This window comes from Saccopteryx bilineata, chromosome 2, assembly GCF_036850765.1.
Source record: "Saccopteryx bilineata isolate mSacBil1 chromosome 2, mSacBil1_pri_phased_curated, whole genome shotgun sequence".
Classification (NCBI taxonomy): Eukaryota; Metazoa; Chordata; class Mammalia; order Chiroptera; family Emballonuridae; genus Saccopteryx; species Saccopteryx bilineata.
In genome coordinates this window covers 366346271-366366933 of record NC_089491.1, presented here as the reverse complement: position 1 = coordinate 366366933, position 20663 = coordinate 366346271, and the positions used below count along the sequence as shown (strand labels likewise).

Here is a 20663-nt window from a genome sequence, read left to right as displayed (position 1 = left end):
CTTAAAAATAAGACACCAACATTTAATAAAAACCAAACTTTAAATAAATGAAATTAAAGTTTACATGATAAATGCTCCACAAAATTCAAGACAACATATTATATCAAAAGATGCTGGGTGATTCATATCCAAAACACACAGCATTTGGAACAATCATAAAGTAAGAATGCATATTTTTAACTTATCAGAAGTGATCTACCTCCTCCTAAGTTCTTTAATTTAGAAAGCTTTGTATTTATTCCAGATTGATGAACTATATAACATAATAACTTATTTCTATTTTTCTATTCTAAATTATTTGTTTAATCTATGAAGCAGCTCAAAAAAAAGTTAGAAATTATAGAGTACAAATGTTTGGATAAATTTCAGCTACTAAGAATATCATAATTATTATCTATGGTGACACATTAAAAATGTCCTTCAGAGATATTATTTATATAGTAATACAATACCCTCCCCCAATCAACAATGGCTGGATGATTATCATGGTCAAAAGGGTTTAAAAGGATCTGTTAAGTATAAAATTATCAATGAATGTTACTTTTTGTAACATCAAACATCTGAAACATGTAGACTAGGACAACTATAAAACCAAATGAAAAATACTAATTTCCTTACATTATATGTGATGCATTAGATTAAACAGCATAAATCAAAATAGCTTAATCATGCATCAGGCTAACCATTGGCTACTATAAGGCATTTACTGCTTTCATGCTTTTAACCCTTTAGAACCATAAGCTTGAGGTATTTTTTTTCTGAGTTCAATTTTTAAAATATCACTGATTTGTATACCATTCACCTTACATTTAAAAAATTAAGTAGTATATTTTGGGGGAAAAGATTTAGTTTTAAAGTAGGGTCTAAAGGGTTAAGTTATAAAGCCATTTTAAAAACTTTAAACTGCAACTTCCTGCGTACTTGTGCTGTGCTAGGAAACAGAGCTTTAGAAGATGCAGACAGACTTTCTGAATTGGATGAAGCTGTACTTGAGCTTGTTACAGGTGTCCCCATCTGTAGCATAAAAGAAAGGAAACAATGAAAAGTCTCCAAACAAATGGGTGAAAATAAGCCATGTGGTAGACTTTTTTTAGTATAGATTGCATATTTGTAAATGCAAAATATAATGCGATCAAGTATTTGTTTAATGAGGAAGGCAGTTAATAATGCATTTACATTAAACAAAGTGACAGAATGAACCTCAAAAAATTTAATTCTACATCAATGAACCTAGTTAACCAGTTTCTTTTCTAAAACTGTTTTTTCAAAAGTGACCTCAAACTGAGAATAAAGATTAATGACACTTTAATCCAATTCTCTATCAAATGACACAAAAGATTTTTGCTAAATTTAATATCCTTCAATAAACAAAATCCCTACCCACCTCAAAAGCATAAGTTAATGTGCATAAAGGGCACTAAAAAAGTAAGGCTCTTAATTTAGCAACTACAAACAAAAAATTGAAAAAAGAAACATCTAAAGGATAATTTTAAAGTGAAAAAAATAAAGAAAATACATCCTGATCATCTAAATTCTGAAATACATGTTTAATTCTGAAATTGAGTACATAAAAAGAAAAAGGTAACAAACATTATTACATATTATGTATAACAGAAGCAACTTTTGCTTCTGAGTTCTGAAGACAAAATCAGTAGAAAATTAAATGTGACAATTAAATGATGCCCTTCCGGCAAATGTACAGCTTTGTATTCTGTCACTGTTCTAGATTATAAGAGCCCAACAAATGATTTGCTACGGTCTTAGAATGTTCTTTGCTTTCATTCCACTTATAGTTCAATAGGTAAAAAAGGACCACTAAACATTATCACATATTGAATTCCCTAGAAACTTAACTTTCATTTCTAACTAGAATAACCAGTTCATAGCAATGAAAAAATAACATACTACACTATTTCTGACTCCAATATTTTGAGTAGAGAAAATCAATGTATGCAAACATGAAAGAATATAGGCCCCTTCTTAGCATGCTTAATAAACTATACTAAAATAATAAACAGAAAATTGACCTATGACAATTTCAAAGATTTCTATAAATGACTGCATTTTACCTTTAAATATAAGTATTCTCCTTTTCAGAAAATTCACCTTACCTGTCCAGCACTGGGGAAAAGAGGCTTAGTTACTGGAGGCTGTGGAGCAGGTACTGTCGCTGTTGGTGCAGGTGGTCTAGTAAGAATACCTGGTGCTGAAACAGCCTGTGCTTGAGTCATTGGAGGAATTCCAGGTCGTGGAACAGGAGGAGGCATACCTGTAAAGAAGACATGTTAGAAGGGGGACTCATAATTCAGAAAAAAGTACTCCCCCAAATATTTGTTATTACAATATACCATACTAAAAATGCTCCTGCGCTGGCTTGAGCAGGCTCACAAAATTGAGCACAGGGTCACCCGTTTGAACATGGGACCATGGACATGACGCCATGGTTATTGGCTTGAACAAGGGGTCACTGGCTTGGCGGAAGCACCCCGGTCAACGCACACATGACAAAACAATCAGTGAACAGGGTGCCATAACAAGGAATTAATCTTTCCTTCTCATCTCTCTCCCTTCCTGTCTCTTGCTTAAAAAAAAACTTTCAGACTACAATATTACCAACAATTGCCTTATGAACTCAATGAAAACCAAAAAACATAGTTATTAGTGTCTTGGCACAACCTTTCCTCAAACTTTCTATTCCTTTGCATCTCCTCAGAATTTTGGGAAGTGAAAGATAACAGCAGAGACCCTATATGAGGGCAAAGCAGCAGTTCAGCTTAACTGATAATGATTTAGCAAACCTTTAATTTTTTGAGACAGAGACGATGAGAAATGTCAACTCCTAGTTGTGTCACTTTAGTTCATTGATTGCTTCTCATATGTGTCCCTGGTGGCACTTAAGCCGAGCCAATAATCCCTTGCTCAACTATCACTCGAGTACTTCTAAACCTTCTGCAAATTACAAACCGAACTAGTGCATTCTTTAAGCTTCCTCAATTTAACTTAAAACTTTTTTCTGCACATTATCAAATGAACACTGGTTATTATTCAGTATCATTTTAAAAGCCCAAAATTAACGCCCCTGGTGGGCGTGCCAGGTGAATCCCGGTCGGGCACATGCAGGAGTCTGTCTGACTGTCGCTCCTCGTTTCCAGCTTCAGAAAAATAAAAAATAATTAAAAAAAAAAAAAAAGCCCAAAATTAAGAGTACGGTGGTACGTTGAGATACGAATTTAATTCGTTCTGTAACCGAGCCTGTCAGTCAGTCAACTCATATCTCAAACTGCCGATACTGGACCTGTGCGCCAACATGCCAACTAGCAGCAGCTTCCCAAATCACAACTTGTTATCTCAGAATTTCGCTTGGATCTCAAACAAAAATACGAATAGTTGCAGCTCATATCTAAAAAAATTTGTATGTTGGTCTGTTTGTATCTCACTGTATTATGTATGCAGAGCTGTTGCCTATAAATTAATGACTGTGGAAGCAATTATTACAATTTTGCTGCTGCTAGATTTTTCCGGCCTTTTTTTTTTTTTTTTAATTCAGTGAGAGGAAGGGAGGCAGAGACAGACTTCCGCATGTACCGACTGGGATCCACCTGGCAAGCCCATTAGGGAGTGATGCTCTGCCCATCTGGGGTCCTTGCTCCGTTGCAATTGGAGCCATTTTATACCGCCTGAGGTGGAGGCTATGGAGTCATATTCAGTGCCCGGGCCCAATCTGCTTTTTTTATTTTACAGAAAAGAAAGAGAAAAGGGGGAGGAACAGGAAGCATCAACTCCCATGTGTGCCTTGACCAGGCCAGCCGAGGGTTTCGAACTGGTGACCTCAGTGTTCCAGGTTGATGCTTTATCCACTATGCCACCACAGGTCAGGCCCAACTCGCTCTAATCGAGCCATGGCTGCAGTAGGGTAGGAGAAAAGAGAAGTGAGGGGGAGGGGTACAGAAGCAGATGGGTGCTTCTCTTGTGTGCCCTGACCAGAAATTGAACCCGGGACTTCTACACGCCGGGCTGACATCCTACCACTGAGCCAACAAGCCAGGGCCTCTGGTTCCTTTAATATCAACTATCGCTTGAGTACCTCTAAACCTGCTGTGGATTACAACCCAAACTTGCTCTTGCTAGGATTAAATATAAAAAAGCAAGGAAATTGACTGAGAGCCTTTTGAAGGGCTCTGTGACACTTGCTGGCTAGCCAAATCCCTTTCCCAAAGACACTTCATTTCCCATGCTCCCTTATAAGAGTTCATTAAACCTATTTCTTTTTTTTTTTAAAGACTTTATTTATTCATTATAGAGAGGAGAGAGAGAGAGAGAGAGAGAGAGAGAGAGAGAGAGAGAGAAGGGGGGAAGGAGCAGGAAGCATCAACTCCCATATGTGCCTTGACCAGGCAAGCCCAGGGTTTTGAACTGGCAACCTCAGTGTTTCCAGGTTGACGCTTTATCCACTGCGCCACCACAGGTCAGGCTAAACCTATTTCTTGTCAATGATATGTAAGGGGCTAAGGATCTTCTGGGAAAGTTACTTTGCTCTCTAAGAAAAGAAAAAGGAAAGAACATTGCTTTTGATACCCTTTCTTGCCTGAGTCATCTTGTTATTGCTGAGTGACATGCTTGAGGGAGAAAAGTTCAAGTGGCAAAAAAACCTTTGTTTAGAGAGAGAAGGAAAATGGGGGGGGGGGGGAGGGAAAGAGAGAGGAGAAAGATACAGACAGGAACAGATCTGTTCCTGTATGTGCCCTGACCAGAGATTGAACCAGCAACCTGTGCATTTTGGGATCACACGTTTTAACCAATCAAGCTATCTGGCCAGAGCATTTTATTTATTTTTTTTAATTTTTTATTTATTCATTTTAGAGAAGAGAGGGGGAGAGAGAGGGGGGGGGGAGAGAGAGAGAAGGGGGGAGGAGCTGGAAGCATCAACTCCCATATGTGCCTTGACCAGGCAAGCCCAGAGTTTAGAACCAGCGACCTCAGCATTTCCAGGTCAATGCTTTATCCACTGCGCCACCACAGGTCAGGCTGCCAGAGCATTTTAAACATTAAAAAAAATATATATATAGCCCTGGCTGGTTGGCTTAACGGTAGAGCGTCAGCCTAGCGTGCGGAGGACCCGGGTTCGATCCCCGGCCAGGGCACACAGGAGAAGCGCCTATTTGCTTCTCCACCCCTCCACCGCGCTTTCCTCTCTGTCTCTCTCTTCCCCTCCCGCAGCCAAGGCTCCATTGGAGCAAAGATGGCCCGGGCGCTGGGGATGGCTCTGTGGCCTCTGCCTCAGGCGCTAGAGTGGCTCTGGTCGCATCATGGCAACACCCAGGATGGGCAGAGCATTGCCCCCTGGTGGCGTGCCGGGTGGATCCCGGTCGGGCGCATGCGGGAGTCTGTCTGACTGTCTCTCCCTGTTTCCAAGCTTCAGAAAAATGAAAGAAAAAAATATATATACATATAAAAATATATGTATATGTATATATTTTACTGCCTGGCCTGTGGTGGCGCAGCACTGACCTGGAACACTGAGGTCGCCAGTTAGAAACCCCAAACTGACCAGTCAAGGCACATACAAGCACTCAACAACTAAAGTAAAACAACTATGATTTGATACTTCTTTCTCTCCCCACCTCTACCCTTCTGTAAAATCAATAAATAAAATTTTAAAAATATATATTTTTAATGAAGTAGAAATTTTTTAAAACATGGGTTCTTGACATCATCAAGCCATTGAATCTACCACTTTTTTCTTTTTGAGTGAGATGACCTCTTGGAGTTCTCTATTACTTGTTAAAAAAGAGTTTATCTAAAATAGTCCTAACAAATACAAGTACTCTTAAATACATGAGCTTCAGGGCACAGACTCTGTGACTCATTTTGGCTGCCTTGAAGCCGATTTTTACTATTTTAAAACTAAACCAATCACAGCACACAGGAGAAGTAACCATTTCCTTCTTTCTCTCTCTCCCTTCTCTTTCCCTCTCTCCCTCCTGCAACCATGGCTTGACCGATTAGAGCAAAGTTGGCCCCAGGCACTGAGGATAGCTTCAGGGCCTCACCTCAGGTGCTAAAATATAAAATAGCTCAGTTGCTGAGCAATGGAGAAGCAGCCCCACATGGGCAGGGCAAGCATTGCTAGTTTAGAAGGCTTGGCAGGCAGACTCCAGTCAGGGCACATGTGCAAGTCTGTCTCTCTGCCTCCCAGTCTCACTTCATAATAAAATATATATAATATAAAAAAAGGGAGGAAAAGGAAGGTCCATAATAACATTTATGGTCATTTAAAAAAGAAGTCACCAACCTACAGAAACTTTAAAATAACACTGCACCAGTGCCCACAAATCTATTGTCTAAAATACTTAATAAAGCATGCCAGTCATATGAGAAAGGAAACCATCTAATATTTCATACCTGGTGGCATGCCAGGCATTAGAGGTGGTATTCCTGGTCCAGGTGGCATCATTCCACCCATTGGCATCATTCTGTTAAAAAGAAAATGTCAAGAAACAACTCAAGTCAATTAACAGTATAAACCATGTAAAATATTTTGGCTAAATCCTGAAACAATAGGTAAGACTTGAATTTGACCCTAATATTGAAATCAAGCTGAAAGAACAACACACTAAAACAATCCCATCAAAATAAACCCTCTAAAAACCAGCACTCTTGAGTTTACCAGTAAGATGGGAGAGAAAACTTCAGTTTTTTGCTGACAAAATATTTTAATACATGTAAAGACAGAAATATTGTATGCTAATATTGTACTCTCAATATAGATGAGAGGCTTAATCTAAAGTATGCAACCGGGAGCTTTTTCTTCCACTTGAAAAATTTCCACATAGAATGTCTATATATGAAAAAGAAATTTCTATTTTAGAGTCATCAGATTTTTCAAAAGGAAAATACTAAATGTACATTGTAAAGATTTTTTAGATGGGCACAGAAAAATGAGAACCAATATTAAAAATAGTCAAAAGTAAAATAAAAAACCAATGTCCAGTGCACTTAAAAAATCACAACTTTTTGAGTTCTTGATTTAGGACTTTTTTAGAAGATTAAACTTGTATATATAAATTTTACTAGGAAAGAATCAAAAGCTTCCTATAATAATAAAGCATATAATTTGGCAACATATTATAAATTCTTCCTTAAATACCAACCCTTTTTACTAAGTCCCATTACTTTTACCAGTTAGGAGAAAATAGCTACATATTTAGAAAATACTCTGTTTACATATGGATTTACTACTATTGCCTCAAAGATGTTTTATTTTCCTCCTTTCAGAGACCTGTGTCAACTAGCTTGCAAGTTGTAGAAAGTCTGGTGAGGAAGATTAGAAAATTTCTGAAGTCAACTGAATTGATACCATTACACACACAAGAAAATGACATTATGATTATACCTCCTGAATTACATCATGAATGAGATGCTTACATGTTTTCACCGCAAAATGACTGGGTGTATTTTCTCTGATGATGCAATCTGTGAAAATGTATGACAAAATCAAAATCTAACTGTGATTTTCAAAATACAGTGGGAAAGTGTATTTTTTTACCTGTCACATCCAACAACATTTAAGTGATGGGCACAAGCACCTCATATTTATTTCAGTTCTCGATGATTTGATAAACATTTAAATCATTTACAGGATTTGCTTCTTGTCACAACTAGGAAGTGTCATGGACAGCCCTGAACCTCAGAAACTCAAATCTACAACCTACTACTTTAATTATATCAGCTGCAATTGAAGCTGATGGTTGCCTGCATACATCCTAAAACCCACAAATCTATTCTCCACAGAGACAAATTCATATATTCCTTAAACTAACTGATAGACCCCTTTATTAGATAATTTTAATATTTACAGAGCCCATATCTTTTAGAAGCAAAAAAATGGAAAGTCATATTTAATTCATTTAACACCCTAGTTGAAAAATTATTACTAGGCACAAACTATTTAAAATAGTTTTCTTACCCAGGTGGCATGCCTGGCATAACTGGTGGCATTCCTGGCATCAGAGGAGGAACACCTGGCATTAATGGCGGTATCCCTATAAACAATTTCAACAAAAAAATAAAAAATTAACATTAAAGAGTTAAGAGAAAGAATTTAATACTTCCACACTGTATCAATAAAGTCCTAAGAATGTTAAATTGTAAGAAACCCTATAAGCTACCTGGAGGCATTCCTGGTGCTCCCGGAACTGGTGGTAAACCTGGCTGTGCCATTGGGGGGATATAACCTTGCTGAGGTTGAACAGGCTGTGGCTGAAATGAAGTAGAAGCTGCGGAGTCATCATCATCATATTCATCAGAATCATCTTGTTGTTTCTTTTTTTGACTCTCTGTTTCAATTGATTTTCCCATAAAGTGAGAGAGGGGGGGAAAGAAAAAAAACCTAAGCAAGTTTAAGACATTCAACATTTTAAAAAGTTATTTCAATGCACTTAGCTCATGAAATTTTTCTTCCAAAAACTTTTCAGTTAATATTGTTCTTTATTCTTCAAATGTTATTTTCAACATATATTAAGCAATCATATAGTCTATGACAGGTAAAAATAATTCTCCAAAATCTGTTTTATTAAAAAAAACAGCTTTCTATTCCATCCCAAAAGGTGGAAGGACAAAAAGGTCTGACCTCTCTGTAACACTTTTCAAAACAAAAATTTTCCTGGGTGATTAATAACAGCTCCTAACTGGATCATACATGGTTGCAAATTCTAAGAGAAATTTTAAGAATATATATGCAATTAGTGGCTACATAAATCAAAACAAGCTACCTTCATTTTCAAAGGCCTCAACACTTATTCCACTTGGAATTCAGTTATGAATAAAAATATTATAGTAAAACATTTGCCATGATCCAAATAGTATTATATATATACAAATCAACACACAACTTCAAAAGACAAAGAAAAAAATAGAACTCAAAATTGGAATTCTGATCTACCATTAAATTTATACTTCAAAGTAGTAGTAATAATACTCTCACTAGTGAAGCTTTATTAAGAAAAAGTATACAAAAAAGAAAAAGCATGTATCTTAATATTTACCCTGTGTTTTCTGTTCAAGAAGTCGCCTTCTCTCGTCCATGTCTTTTTCTGGAATACCTTCCATACCATATATTTCCAACTCTATGTCTGTTCTCCCAGGTATTGCATTTGGTACAGCGTCTATTGTCTCTTTATGCACCTAACAGTTAAATAAAACAACTTCTATCAAATAGGCAAAAAAGCCAAATAAAAGTTTGTTAAGGAGTAATTTCAGGTCCTGGCAGTTGACCCAGTGGTAGTGTTGGTCGGGAGTGTAGATGTCCCAGGTTCAATTCCCAGTCAGGGCACACAGTAGGAGTGCCCATCTGCTTCTCCACTCCTCCCCCTCTCACTTTTCTGTCTCTTCTCCCTTCCTGCAAACACGGCTCTACTGGAATGAGTTGACCGTGGGCGCTGAGGATGGCTCCGTGGCCTCTGTCCCAGATGGGCAGAACATCACCCCTCAAAGGCTTGCCAGGTGGATCCCAGCTGGGGCACACTCAAGAATCTGTCTCTCTGCCTCCCCTCCTCCAGTTAAAAGAAAAAAAAGAAAAAGAGTAATTTCAAATTACTCTGAGACCACTTACTATGATAGTTAAGAGGGACTGGCCTGACCAGGCGGTGGCGAAGTGAATAGAGTGTCGGACTGGGATATGGAAGACCCAGGTTCGAGACCCCAAGGTCGCCAGCTTGAGCGAGGGCTCATCTGGTTTGAGCAAAAAGCTCACCAGCTTGAGCCCAAGGTCGCTGGCTCAAGCAAGAGGTTACTCGGTCTGCTAAAGGCCCGTGGTCACGGCACGTATAAGAAAGCAATCAATGAACAATTAAGGTGTTGCAACGCACAACGAAAAATTAATGATTGATGCTTCTCGTCTCTCTCCGTTCCTGTCTGTCTGTCCCTCTCTATCCTTCTCTCTGACTCTGTTTCTGTGTTAAAAAAAAAAAAAAAAAAAAAGAGGGACTGGATCTAGGGAAAGAAAAAAGTGGCTCTATAGTGAGACTATGTGGATTCAAACTCCAGTTTTGCGGCTTACCAGCTATGTGAGATTGGATAAATCATTTGACCTCTCTAAACTTCAGTTTACTCCACCTATACAGTACCTAATCTCTAGAGTCATTTTTAAGATTAACTACAATGTATATAAAAAGCACTCAGCCCTGGCCGATTGGCTCAGTGGTAGAGCGTCGGCCTGGCGTGCAGAGGTCCCGAGTTCGATTCCCGGCCAGGGCACACAGGAGAAGCGCCTATCTGCTTCTCCACCCTTCCCCCCTCTCCTTCCTCTCTGTCTCTCTCTTCCCCTCCTGCAGCCGAGGCTCCATTGGAGCAAAGATGGCCCGGGCGCTGGGGATGGCTCCTTGGCCTCTGCCCTAGGCGCTAGAGTGGCTCTGGTCGCAACAGAGCGACACCCCGGAGGGGCAGAGCATTGCATCCTGGTGGGCAGAGCTTCGCCCCTGGTAGGTGTGCCGGGTGGATCCCGGTCGAGCGCATGAGGGAGTCTGTCTGTCTCTCCCCGTTTCCAGCTTCAGGGGGGGAAAAAAAAAAGGCACTCAGTAGGATGTCACACACTAAGGGCTCAATAAACATTATTTTCAATTTACTGTGTAATTTTACTTGCTTGATAAAACTACCCAAATCAGAGAAATTTCAAGTAAATTTAAGTACAGCTTATGGAACAGCCTCATTTTATTGATAACTAGACTAAGTAAAATTGCCAAGAATGGGTCTTGAGATAAGCCTGTAGTTACAAACAACACAAGTGACATTCACAATTAGCATCACCAGTAACTAATAATGAGCCACCTGTGACACTTAACACTGACACACTAGTGAGCTGGTCAGTATGTGATTTTATTTGGCAGGTCAAAAAGAGGAAAAGAAGCTTTTATTGTAAAACACTGGAAATCTAGAATTTTTTTTTCACTGTATGGTTTTTGCTAAATCAAGTTTCTAACCCTTGCCCTGGGCCAGATAGTTTGGTTGGTTGGAGCGTTGTCCTGAGGGCCAGAGGTTGCCAGTTCAACGTCCAGTAAGGGCACATGCTGAAACAGCGATGCTTCTGTCTCTCTCTCTCTATTCCCTCTCTCACTAAAATCAATAAATATATGTTAAAAAAAAATTTTCCTGACCCTCAAACATGGGTAACTTTGCCAATACAATAAAATCCCTGCCAATCCTGGCTTCTTCAGCAAAAGGCATTAATTTAGCTCTAAAGCAGAGGTCTCAAACTCGCCCGCCCACCAATTTTGTGCGGCCCGCAGATTAATCCATGAAGTTTGATTAGTCTGCGGGTTGCACAAAATTGGTGGGCGGGCCACATGGCAATGAGTTTGAGATCTCTGCTCTAAAGGATGTCAAAATATTTTGCTTAGCCTATCAGCATCACCTGGAAGCTTAACAGAAAAGTAAATTCTCAGGCCTCACTTGAGCCCTACTGAATCAAACTCTTAGGTGAGGCCAGCAAACTGTGTTTTAACAGGCCCTCCAACTGATACTGATGCATGCTCAAGCTTGAGAACCACCGATTTAAGCTAATGATTTGAATATAGTTTAAAGAATACTCATTTTTTTCTCCCCCCTCCCCCAAGAAACTTTCATGTAAGACCAGAAAAGTAATTAAAGAAAGCTAAGTAGCCTGGCCTGTGGTGGGGCAGTGAATAGATCATACACCTGGAGTGCTGAGGTCCTCAGTTCAAAACCCTGGGCTTGCCCGGTTAAGGCACATACAACCACCAATGAACAATTAGAACTAAAGTGAAACAACTATGAGTTGATACTTCTTGTTCCTCCCACTCTCCTATCTGTAAAATCAATAAAAATCTTGGGAAAAAAAAAAAAAAAAAGCTGGCCCTGGCCGGTTGGCTCAGTGGTAGAGCGTCGGCCTGGCGTGCGGAAGTCCCGGGTTAGATTCCCGGCCAAGGCACACAGGAGAAGCGCCCATCTGCTTCTCCACCCCTCCCCCTCTCCTTCCTCTCTCTTCCCCTCCCGCAGGCACGGCTCCACTGGAGCAAAGATGGCCCGGGTGCTGGGGATGGCTCCATTGCCTCTGCCTCAGGCGCTAGAGTGGCTCTGGTTGCAACAGAGCAACGCCCCGGATGGGCAGAGCATCACCCCCTGGTGGGCGTGCCGGGTGGATCCCGGTCAGGCGCATGCGGGAGTCTGTCTGACTGCCTCCGAGTTTCCAGCTTCAGAAAAATACAAAAAGGAAAAAAAAAAAAAGCTACGTATTTTCTTCTTAAAAGACGAATCTCAAAGGTTTCAATTAGTGGCATGTAAATAAAATTCAGAAATTATCTTAATTTATGATTAATCTTAAATAGCTGTTCATTATTATGAATAGTACATGAATAAAGCTATGTAACAAGGGACTTAACCACCACTTCTTAGGTATTCTGGAATGTATTACTGTGTTTTTTTTTATTGGTTTCAGAAAGAGAGAAAGATAAACAATTTGCTGTTCCACTCATTCAGGCATTCACTGGTTAATTCCTATATGTGCTCCAAATGGAGATCAAACTCACAACTCAGGCATATTGGGCAATGCTCTAGCCCTGTGATGGTGAACCTTTTTATAAAAACTGCCCACTTTTGCAGTGCTGGTCAACCTGGTCCCTCCTGCCCACTAGTAGGCATTCCAGTTTTCATGGTGGGCCAATCGCGATGCCATTTGGTTCCTCAGCTAGCGCCCACCAGGAAAGCTTGAAGGCCCACTGGTGGGCAGGAGGGACCAGGTTGACTAGCCCTGCAAAAGTGGTAGGTTTTTATAAAATGGTTCACCATCACAACTCTAACCAGTGGAGACACCTGGTCAGGGCAGTAACTCATGTTCTTCAAAGAAATAAAATTACATTCACATACACAGTAACCAGTCCTCACTACATTTCTAAGTGATAAGGGCAAGAATATACTCATTAAAAGGTGTTGGGGTCCTGGTCAAGTAGCTCAGTTGGTTAGTGTCGTTCCAACATGCCAAGGTTGTGGGTTCAATCCCCATCCAGGGCACATACAATCAACCAATGAATGCATAAATAAGTGAAACAACAAATTGATGTTTCTTTCTCTTTCCCTCCTTACTTCTCTAAAATCAATGAAAAAAAATTTAAGTTGGAAAGAGAAAAATAACATGATTTACTTAGAATCTTTCTTGCCTAGTATGAGTTAGGATGCTCTCGGTTGAAAAGATAGGAGCAAGTGTGATGTGAGCCATCTAAAATACTAATGTCCTAAGTTTATCATTATAACTGGAGAATGTGTCTGAATTAACATGCCCATTTAACAGTGCTGTGAAATTATAGTAAGACTATATAAAAACAGAAGCACTTAGTCAATTAAAGATATTACTAATAGTTTCTAACTTCTCCCCTTTCAGCTTCCATTCATCTGCTCTCCTCTACAACAGTGGTCCCCAACCCCTGGGCCGCAGACCAGTACCGGTCTGTGGGCCATTTGGTACCAGTCCGCAGAGAAAGAATAACTTACATTATTTCAGTTTTACTTACATTTAAGTCTGAACAATGTTATATTTTTTAAAAATGACCAGATTCCCGGCCCTGGCTGGTTGGCTCAGTGGTAGAGCATCAGCCTGGCGTGCAGGAGTCCCAGGTTCGATTCCTGGCCAGGGCACACAGGAGAGGTGCCCATCTGCTTCTCCACCCCTCCCCCTCTCCTTCCTCTCTCACAGTCAAGGCTCCATTGGAGCAAAGTTGGCCCGGGCACTGAGGATGGCTCTGTGGCCTCTGCCTCAAGCGCTGGAATGGCTCTGGAATGGCTCTGGTTGCAACAGAGCGAGGCCCCAGAGGGGCAGAGCATAGCCCCCTGATGGGCATGCTGGGTGGATACCGGTTGGGCGCATACAGGAGCCTGTCTGACTTTAGAAAAATAAAAAAAAATAATAATAATAATAAAAAAAAAAGACCAGATTCCCTCGGTTACATACAAGACTCACTCTTGACGCTTGTCTCGGTCACGTGACACATTTATTCATCCCACCCTAAAAGCCAGTCAGTGAAAATATTTTCTGACATTAAACCAGTCCGGCCTGATCAGGTGGTGGCGCAGTGGATAGAGCGTCGGACTGGGATGCAGAAGGACCCAGGTTCGAGACCCCGAGGTCGCCAGCTTGAGCGCGGACTCATCTGGCTTGAGCAAAGAGCTCACCAGCTTGGACCCAAGGTCACTGGCTCCAGCAGGGGGTTACTTGGTTTGCTGAAGGCCCACGGTCAAGGCACATGTGAGAAAGCAATCAATGAACAACTAAGAAGCTGCAACTCGCAACGAGAAGCTGATGGTTGATGCTTCTCATCTCTCTCCGTTCCTGTCTGTCTGTCCCTGTCTATCTCTGCCTCTGTAAAAAAAAACCAAAAAAAAAAACCAGTCCGTAGCCCGAAGAAGGTTGGGGACCACTGCTCTACAGCACTTCTTAAAAGAATGCCTCTCCTGCCTGACCTGTGGTGGCGCAGTGGATAAAGTGTCGACCTGGAAATGCTGAGGTCGCTGGTTCAAAACCCTGGGTTTGCCTGGTCAAGGCACATATGGGAGTTGATGCTTCCTGCTCCTCTCCCTTCTCTCTGTGTGTCTCTCCTCTCTCTCTCTGTCTCTCCCTCTCCTCTCTAAAATGAATAAATAAATAATTTAAAAAAAAAAAAAAAAAAAAGGCCCTGGCCGGTTGGCTCAGCGGTAGAGCGTCAGCCTAGCGTGCGGAGGACCCGGGTTCGATTCCCGGCCAGGGCACACAGGAGAGGCGCCCATCTGCTTCTCCACCCCTCCGCCGCGCTTTCCTCTCTGTCTCTCTCTTCCCCTCCCGCAGCCGAGGCTCCATTGGAGCAAAGATGGCCCGGGTGCTGGGGATGGCTCTGTGGCCTCTGCCTCAGGCGCTACAGTGGCTCTGGTCGCAACATGGCGACGCCCAGGATGGGCAGAGCATCGCCCCATTGTGGGCGTGCCGGGTGGATCCCGGTCGGTCGGGAGCATGCAGGAGTCTGTCTGACTGTCTCTCCCTGTTTCCAGCTTCAGAAAATGAAGAAAAAAAAAAGAATGCCTCTCCTTTCTCATTCCACCACCCCCTTTTAAACTAAAGAACAATTTGTATATAAGCAAAAACTGGAAATAGCTGTAGTGTCCAAGGTAATTGGGCTTAAGAATATTAGTGATCTCTATTTTACCAGATCTATGAAGAAAATATGAAAAAGCGGTCATAATATAAAATAGCTCCCAGTAACTGCAAGTTTTATCTTCTGAAGTTGACTCAATTCAATATGCTTCATTGTTGGAAGGCTGATCAAAATTCTCCACAAAACCTGGAACTTCATATTCATTCCCTCTGATAGCAAGTGGTGCTTTCCCACCCACAAATTGTTTGGGCAGTTTCAGCCAGTCTTCTTAAACTAGTCAGAATGTCTGCATCACACTCGTTTAAGATTCTGGATAGCATTTCTCTCGGCATGGCCTGTAATGGTTAAAAGGGTTTGCACCAGAGATGCCTGAATTTTAAGACTGTTAAAATGGACCACTATTCGGCCCTGGCCCGTTGGCTCAGTGGTAGAGCGTTGGCCTCCAGAGCCATTCTAGTGCCTGAGGCATAGGTCACAGAGCCATCCTCAGCGCCCGGGCCATCTTTGCTCCAATGGAGCCTCAGCTGCGGGAGGGGAAGAGAGAGAGAGGAAAGAGAGGGGGAGGGGTGGAGAAGCAGATGGGCGCTTCTCCTGTGTGCCCTGGCCGGGAATCGAACCCAGGACTCCTGCACGCCAGGCTGATGCTCTACCACTGCGCCAACCGGCCAGGGCCTCTCTCTCCCTTTTTTGAGCAGAGACAGAGAGAGAGTCAGAGAGCGGGATAGATAGGGACAGACAGGAACAGAGAGAGATGAGAAGCATCAATCATCAGTTTTTCATTGCAACACCTTAGTTGTTCATTGATTGCTTTCTCATATGTGCCTTGACCCTGGGGTTACAGCAGACCAAGTAACCCCTTGCTTAAGCCAGAGACCTTGGGTCCAAGCTGGTGAGCTTTTGCTCCAACCAGATGAGCCCGCGCTCAAAATGCCGACCTCAAGGTCTCGAATCTGGATCCTCTACATCCCAACCTGACGTTCTATTCACTGCACCACCACCTGGTCAGGCTCATTTTCTCTTGAAAGCACTCCAATCAAGCTTTCATTCTCATCATTCTAGGAAACCACTCTGGGAAAGTGACCAACGACACCTACTTTAATCTGATCTTAGTCCTGTTTTAGTTGACCCACCATCAGCATTTGACTCAGTTAAATAACTCACTCTTTAAAACATTTCATTTGGGGCCTTGGCCAGGTTGCTCAGTGCATAAAGTGTCATTCCAGAGAATCAAGGTCACTGGTTGAATCCCCAGCCAGGGCTGTAGTACAAGAAGCAATCAATGAATGCATAACTAAATGAAACAACTAGGTAGAACGAAAAATTGATGCTTCTCTCTCAAATCAATTAAAATTAAAATAAAAATAATAAAAAAACCACACAACCCACAATACACACACTTCATTTGGCTTCCAGGGTACTACTCTCTTGGTGTTCCTACCCTTTCAATCTCCTTGGCTTCTTTTAAATTTCTAACCTCTAAATGCTGGGAGTGACCAACATGGGAGTCCTTGTACCCCTTTCCTATTTCTAAGAAGAAAAGACACAGCTTCAAATAGCCATCCTTATACTGTATCCTTCCAAATCTCTATCTCCTCCTCCAATTCTTCTGAACCCCAGATTGTAAATCCAAATGCTTGTTTAACATCTCTACCTGGATATGTTTTGGGGTTTTTTTTTGGGGGGGGGGGATAGACAGGGACAGACAGACAGGAAGGGAGATAGATGAGAAGCATCAAGTCATAGTTGCAGCACATTAGTTGTTCACTGATTGCTTTCTCATATGTGCCTTGATCGGGGAAGGAGTGGCACTTCAACTGAGCCAGGGACTCCTTGCTCAAGCTGGCAACCTCGGGGTTTCAAACCTGGGTCCTCAGCATCCCAGGCTGACGCTCTATGCACTGCACCACCGCCAGGTCAGGCTCCACCTGGATATTCAATAGACCTTAATCTTGGTATCTTCATCCCATAGCCTATTCTCCCTGCAGCTTTCCACATATTTAGAATATGGAAGCTTCATTTTTCACATTGCTCAAGTCAAAAACCTTCTGATCGTCCTTAACTTCTCATATTCTCTCATATTGCACATCTAATCCATCAGCAAATTCTGGCTCTGCCACCATCATCTTTAGCCTGGATGGAACACTTGTCTCTCACCTTGTCTCACTACACTCTGCAGTTTATTCTCAAGGCTGCAGCCAGACAATCCTTTAAAAAAGTGTACCAGAGCTCGTTACATTTCTATTCAAACCTTCCATTTCACTCACAATGAAAATAGCATACAATATAGCCTGCAAGGCCTCCAATATAAAGTAGCACAGTGCTGCCCTGCCTTTTCCATTTCCTTCAATGTAGAAGAATGCTCCTGATGTTGAGTGAGGGCCTTTCATTTGCAGTTCATTAGAAGCTCTCCCTCACATCCTTTCAGATGTCAGCTTCTCATTCAGGACTGTCTTGTGGCCTTTCTTATTACCCCTACCTGGTTCTAATTTTCCTTATTAATTATCACCATAAAGGCAAACAACGAAATATTTACAGGTTACTGTCTTCTACAATGGTGACTATTTTATTCACTTCTGTATATCTAGTGTTATCTCACAGGTGAACTTTCTGTGATAAATGGTAATGTTCTGTACTTCTACCATCGAATACAACAGGTATTCACCAGCCACATGTGGCTACTAAGCACTGGACATGTGGTTATGAGATTGAGGAATTGAATTTTTAATTTTATTTTAAATAACCACCTGTAACTCAGTGACTGTCTAAGCATGTAATATGCTTTCAAATATTTTTGAATAGACATTAAATTGTTGTAGTGGCATAACTAGACTGAGAAGATCTATATAAACTTATTTTTAAACATCTTGTTTCAATTTACCCCCTCTTCTTCCTACCAATAGGAGTTTCCAATAAACAGAGATTTGCTTTTCTCAAACCTAAGCTCCAATCAGGCAAAAATGCAGGAAACTCTAAAACTGGCAAAAATAGAATAATGTTGAATAGGACATAAAGGCACTCGTTACATCTTTAAAAATCACAAAGCTCTCCCTACCTGGTAGTAAAAGGACCCAAGAAATCAATTATTTGAAACAATGTTGCCCCTCCAAGAGGTTTTAGAATAAATAGTTGCAATAAAGGTGACCCCAGGAAACAAGATTAGAATTACCCTTAAATGACAGTGAATGATTAATGGCAGCTAATTCTTACGGAATTAGAACTGGTCAGACTGCCCACAAATGTAAAATTGATCCTTGCTCTCAACTCAAAAACTGAGGAAGATATATTTTGTGATCTCAATCTAATTGTCACCAACCTAACCTAGAATGAAATACAATAATTAAAATACCAATATAATCTCTCCTTAAACATAATAAATTGTTTTATCTTCTTGATGGCTAAATAACAGGGTTGCTTTTTCTTTGTTTTTTTAAAGCTGACTGGCCATCTTATTTAATCTTTTGCAATAAACAACCAAAAAACGCTACAATTTCCAAAGAAATAGTCATGCTTTTCCCCATGTTGTTTCCATACAAGGGAGTAAAAATTAAATACCAAAGAAAAATCCTTACCTGCATGCAATGTATAGCCAAGCCAGGTCCTGTGTACAATTTCTTATGACATATATGGCATTTAAAATGTTTTGCTTTTTGGTGCTGTATAAGGATCTTCTCATCATCAAAATCTCTATTACAATACCTGATCAATAGTTAAGGTAAAAAAATTTACACCACGCACAGCCTATAAGAAAAAATCTGTCATGGGATAAAAGAATAGAAGTAACACTAAAATATGAGAACAGCTAAAACCAAAAAGGAATCTTGCTTTTGATATTAAATAATTAGATTAACTTGCATTGTAATTTTAGCATATTTCCTGGAACCCCACAATCTCTCTTCACCACCCCTAAACACATTTCAATATAGTTTTGCAAGATTTCTGTGTTTAACAGAGATTTATGTGAAATTCACTATTCTTTTGTTCACAATTTCAGCACTTACAAATGCATATTGTGGACTTAGAAGGGTTCAACGTTAAAAAAAAAATCCCCATTTTTATGAACAGACATAATTTCGAAATAGAATTCACTCATTAGATAGATTAAAAACAACTGGAAACATTAAGATTCACCTAATGTTTAGAATTTAATTTTAGAATCTAAGAACAAGTTCACAGCGAGTAAGAACGACACAATTCCGCACGGACGTGTGTTGCCAGGGAAGGTGTTCTGAAACGATAGCTGCCTCACTAGGGAGACTTTCCTAAAAGAACGTTGCAAATTCGGAACCGTTAAACTACCACATAAATAAAGGCAGTTCCGTAGCAAACTGTTTTTCGGTGCAAGAGGCATTTTTTTTGTAGCCCTACAAAGCCACGTGAGGAAGACAAGAACCTCCATCCCGCAAGAGAACGCTTCCACAAGATCAAGGCGCCACTTGGCGAGGGAGCAGCAGCTTAGTCCTGCCCCTGCCCGCGCAAAAAAAAAGAGAGAGGGAGAAAGAGAGGAAGAGGAAAAGGGTTTGAAATCCGGGTTGACTCACGTTGAGCTTTACTAAACCACCGATTTTACAATAAAAAAGGGGGGGTGACTGACTCCAAGAGCTCTACCCTAATCCTCCGTAGAGTCAAATCAGAGTATTTTCCTCGAAGAAGGTCCCTTTGTTGACTCGTCACCGAGACGACCGGGTACAGCAGGACAGTCCTGCGGGGGACACAGTCCTCGATGGAGGGGTCCCAGCCGCCTCCCAGCCGGCCGACGCTCGCTCCAAGCCGAGAATCTCCTGAGTCACGGAGTCCCACTGCTGCCAGAGCCTCTGGCCCGAGACACCCCACTTTCCGGTTATTTCGCCAATCGTACTCCAGCCACCAAGCCACCCGCCCCTGGGACTAGACCTCAAGACACTCTCCGCCCTAGGCCCAAGCGAGGCCTCCCGGTCCCAGTCACCAGCAACCGGAGCTCCAGCTCGGCCGGGATTTCAAACTGACAAAGGATACCAGCACCACGGCTTCAGCTGCTTCTTCTTCTTGCGACCCATAACCGCGCTCTGCTGATAAAAGTAAAAAGGGAGGAGAAAATATGCGGGGAAAACGAGATTAAAACCGCTCACTTTCCGGACCCAACTGCCACCACCGCGTCCCACAGGAAACAGGCACAAAATGGCCGACGCCCTCGTTCGCCGCTCTGTTTCCCATCAGGCACTGCGGCAGGCGCTGCCAGGAGGTTCACATGACTCAGGCCTCCGCCCTGAGTGGGCGGGGACTTGCAGTCGCTGTGAGGCGGCCGCCATCTTGTCTGTTTAAACGGGTCCCGGCTCTCGCTGGGAGTGGTTGTGGATCCTGTAGGGTTTCTTTGGTAAAGGAGCCGGCTCTGTGTGTACGCTGAGAAACGCGCGAAATGAAGGGGGTCGGGAGGTACTGAAAACAGTACCAGCCTACTTAAGGGCGGGCTACAAATAAAGGATGATTGAGGCAGCGTCTAATTTTCAACTTTTTTTCATTGTCGGATTAATCTTTTCTGTAGTAAGAGTTGGGCAT

At 41.6% G+C, this 20663-nt stretch overlaps 1 protein-coding gene across 5 annotated transcripts in view; it reads right to left on the bottom strand.

Annotated features, from left to right (window-relative positions):
- The window catches only part of ZNF207 (zinc finger protein 207), a 33413-nt gene extending 13108 nt beyond the window's left edge, over positions 1 to 20305 (bottom strand). For 3 of the 5 annotated variants that reach the window (XR_010729523.1, XR_010729524.1, XM_066263314.1), the window contains exons 1-9: positions 20124 to 20305; positions 18701 to 18827; positions 9045 to 9183; positions 8169 to 8336; positions 7967 to 8042; positions 7426 to 7473; positions 6403 to 6473; positions 2112 to 2269; positions 922 to 1014 (exon numbers count right to left, since the gene is read on the bottom strand). Coding sequence is in view for 3 of the 5 variants with exons in the window: in XM_066263314.1 (XP_066119411.1) it covers positions 922 to 1014; positions 2112 to 2269; positions 6403 to 6473; positions 7426 to 7473; positions 7967 to 8042; positions 8169 to 8336; positions 9045 to 9183; positions 18701 to 18827; positions 20124 to 20164 (921 nt within the window). In the remaining 2 variants the exon portion in view is untranslated. The remainder of the gene's footprint in view (positions 1 to 921; positions 1015 to 2111; positions 2270 to 6402; positions 6474 to 7425; positions 7474 to 7966; positions 8043 to 8168; positions 8337 to 9044; positions 9184 to 18700; positions 18828 to 20123) is intronic. The other 2 variants (XM_066263315.1, XM_066263316.1) reach the window with 2 other exon arrangements.
- Between the last annotated feature and the right edge of the window lie 358 nt (positions 20306 to 20663).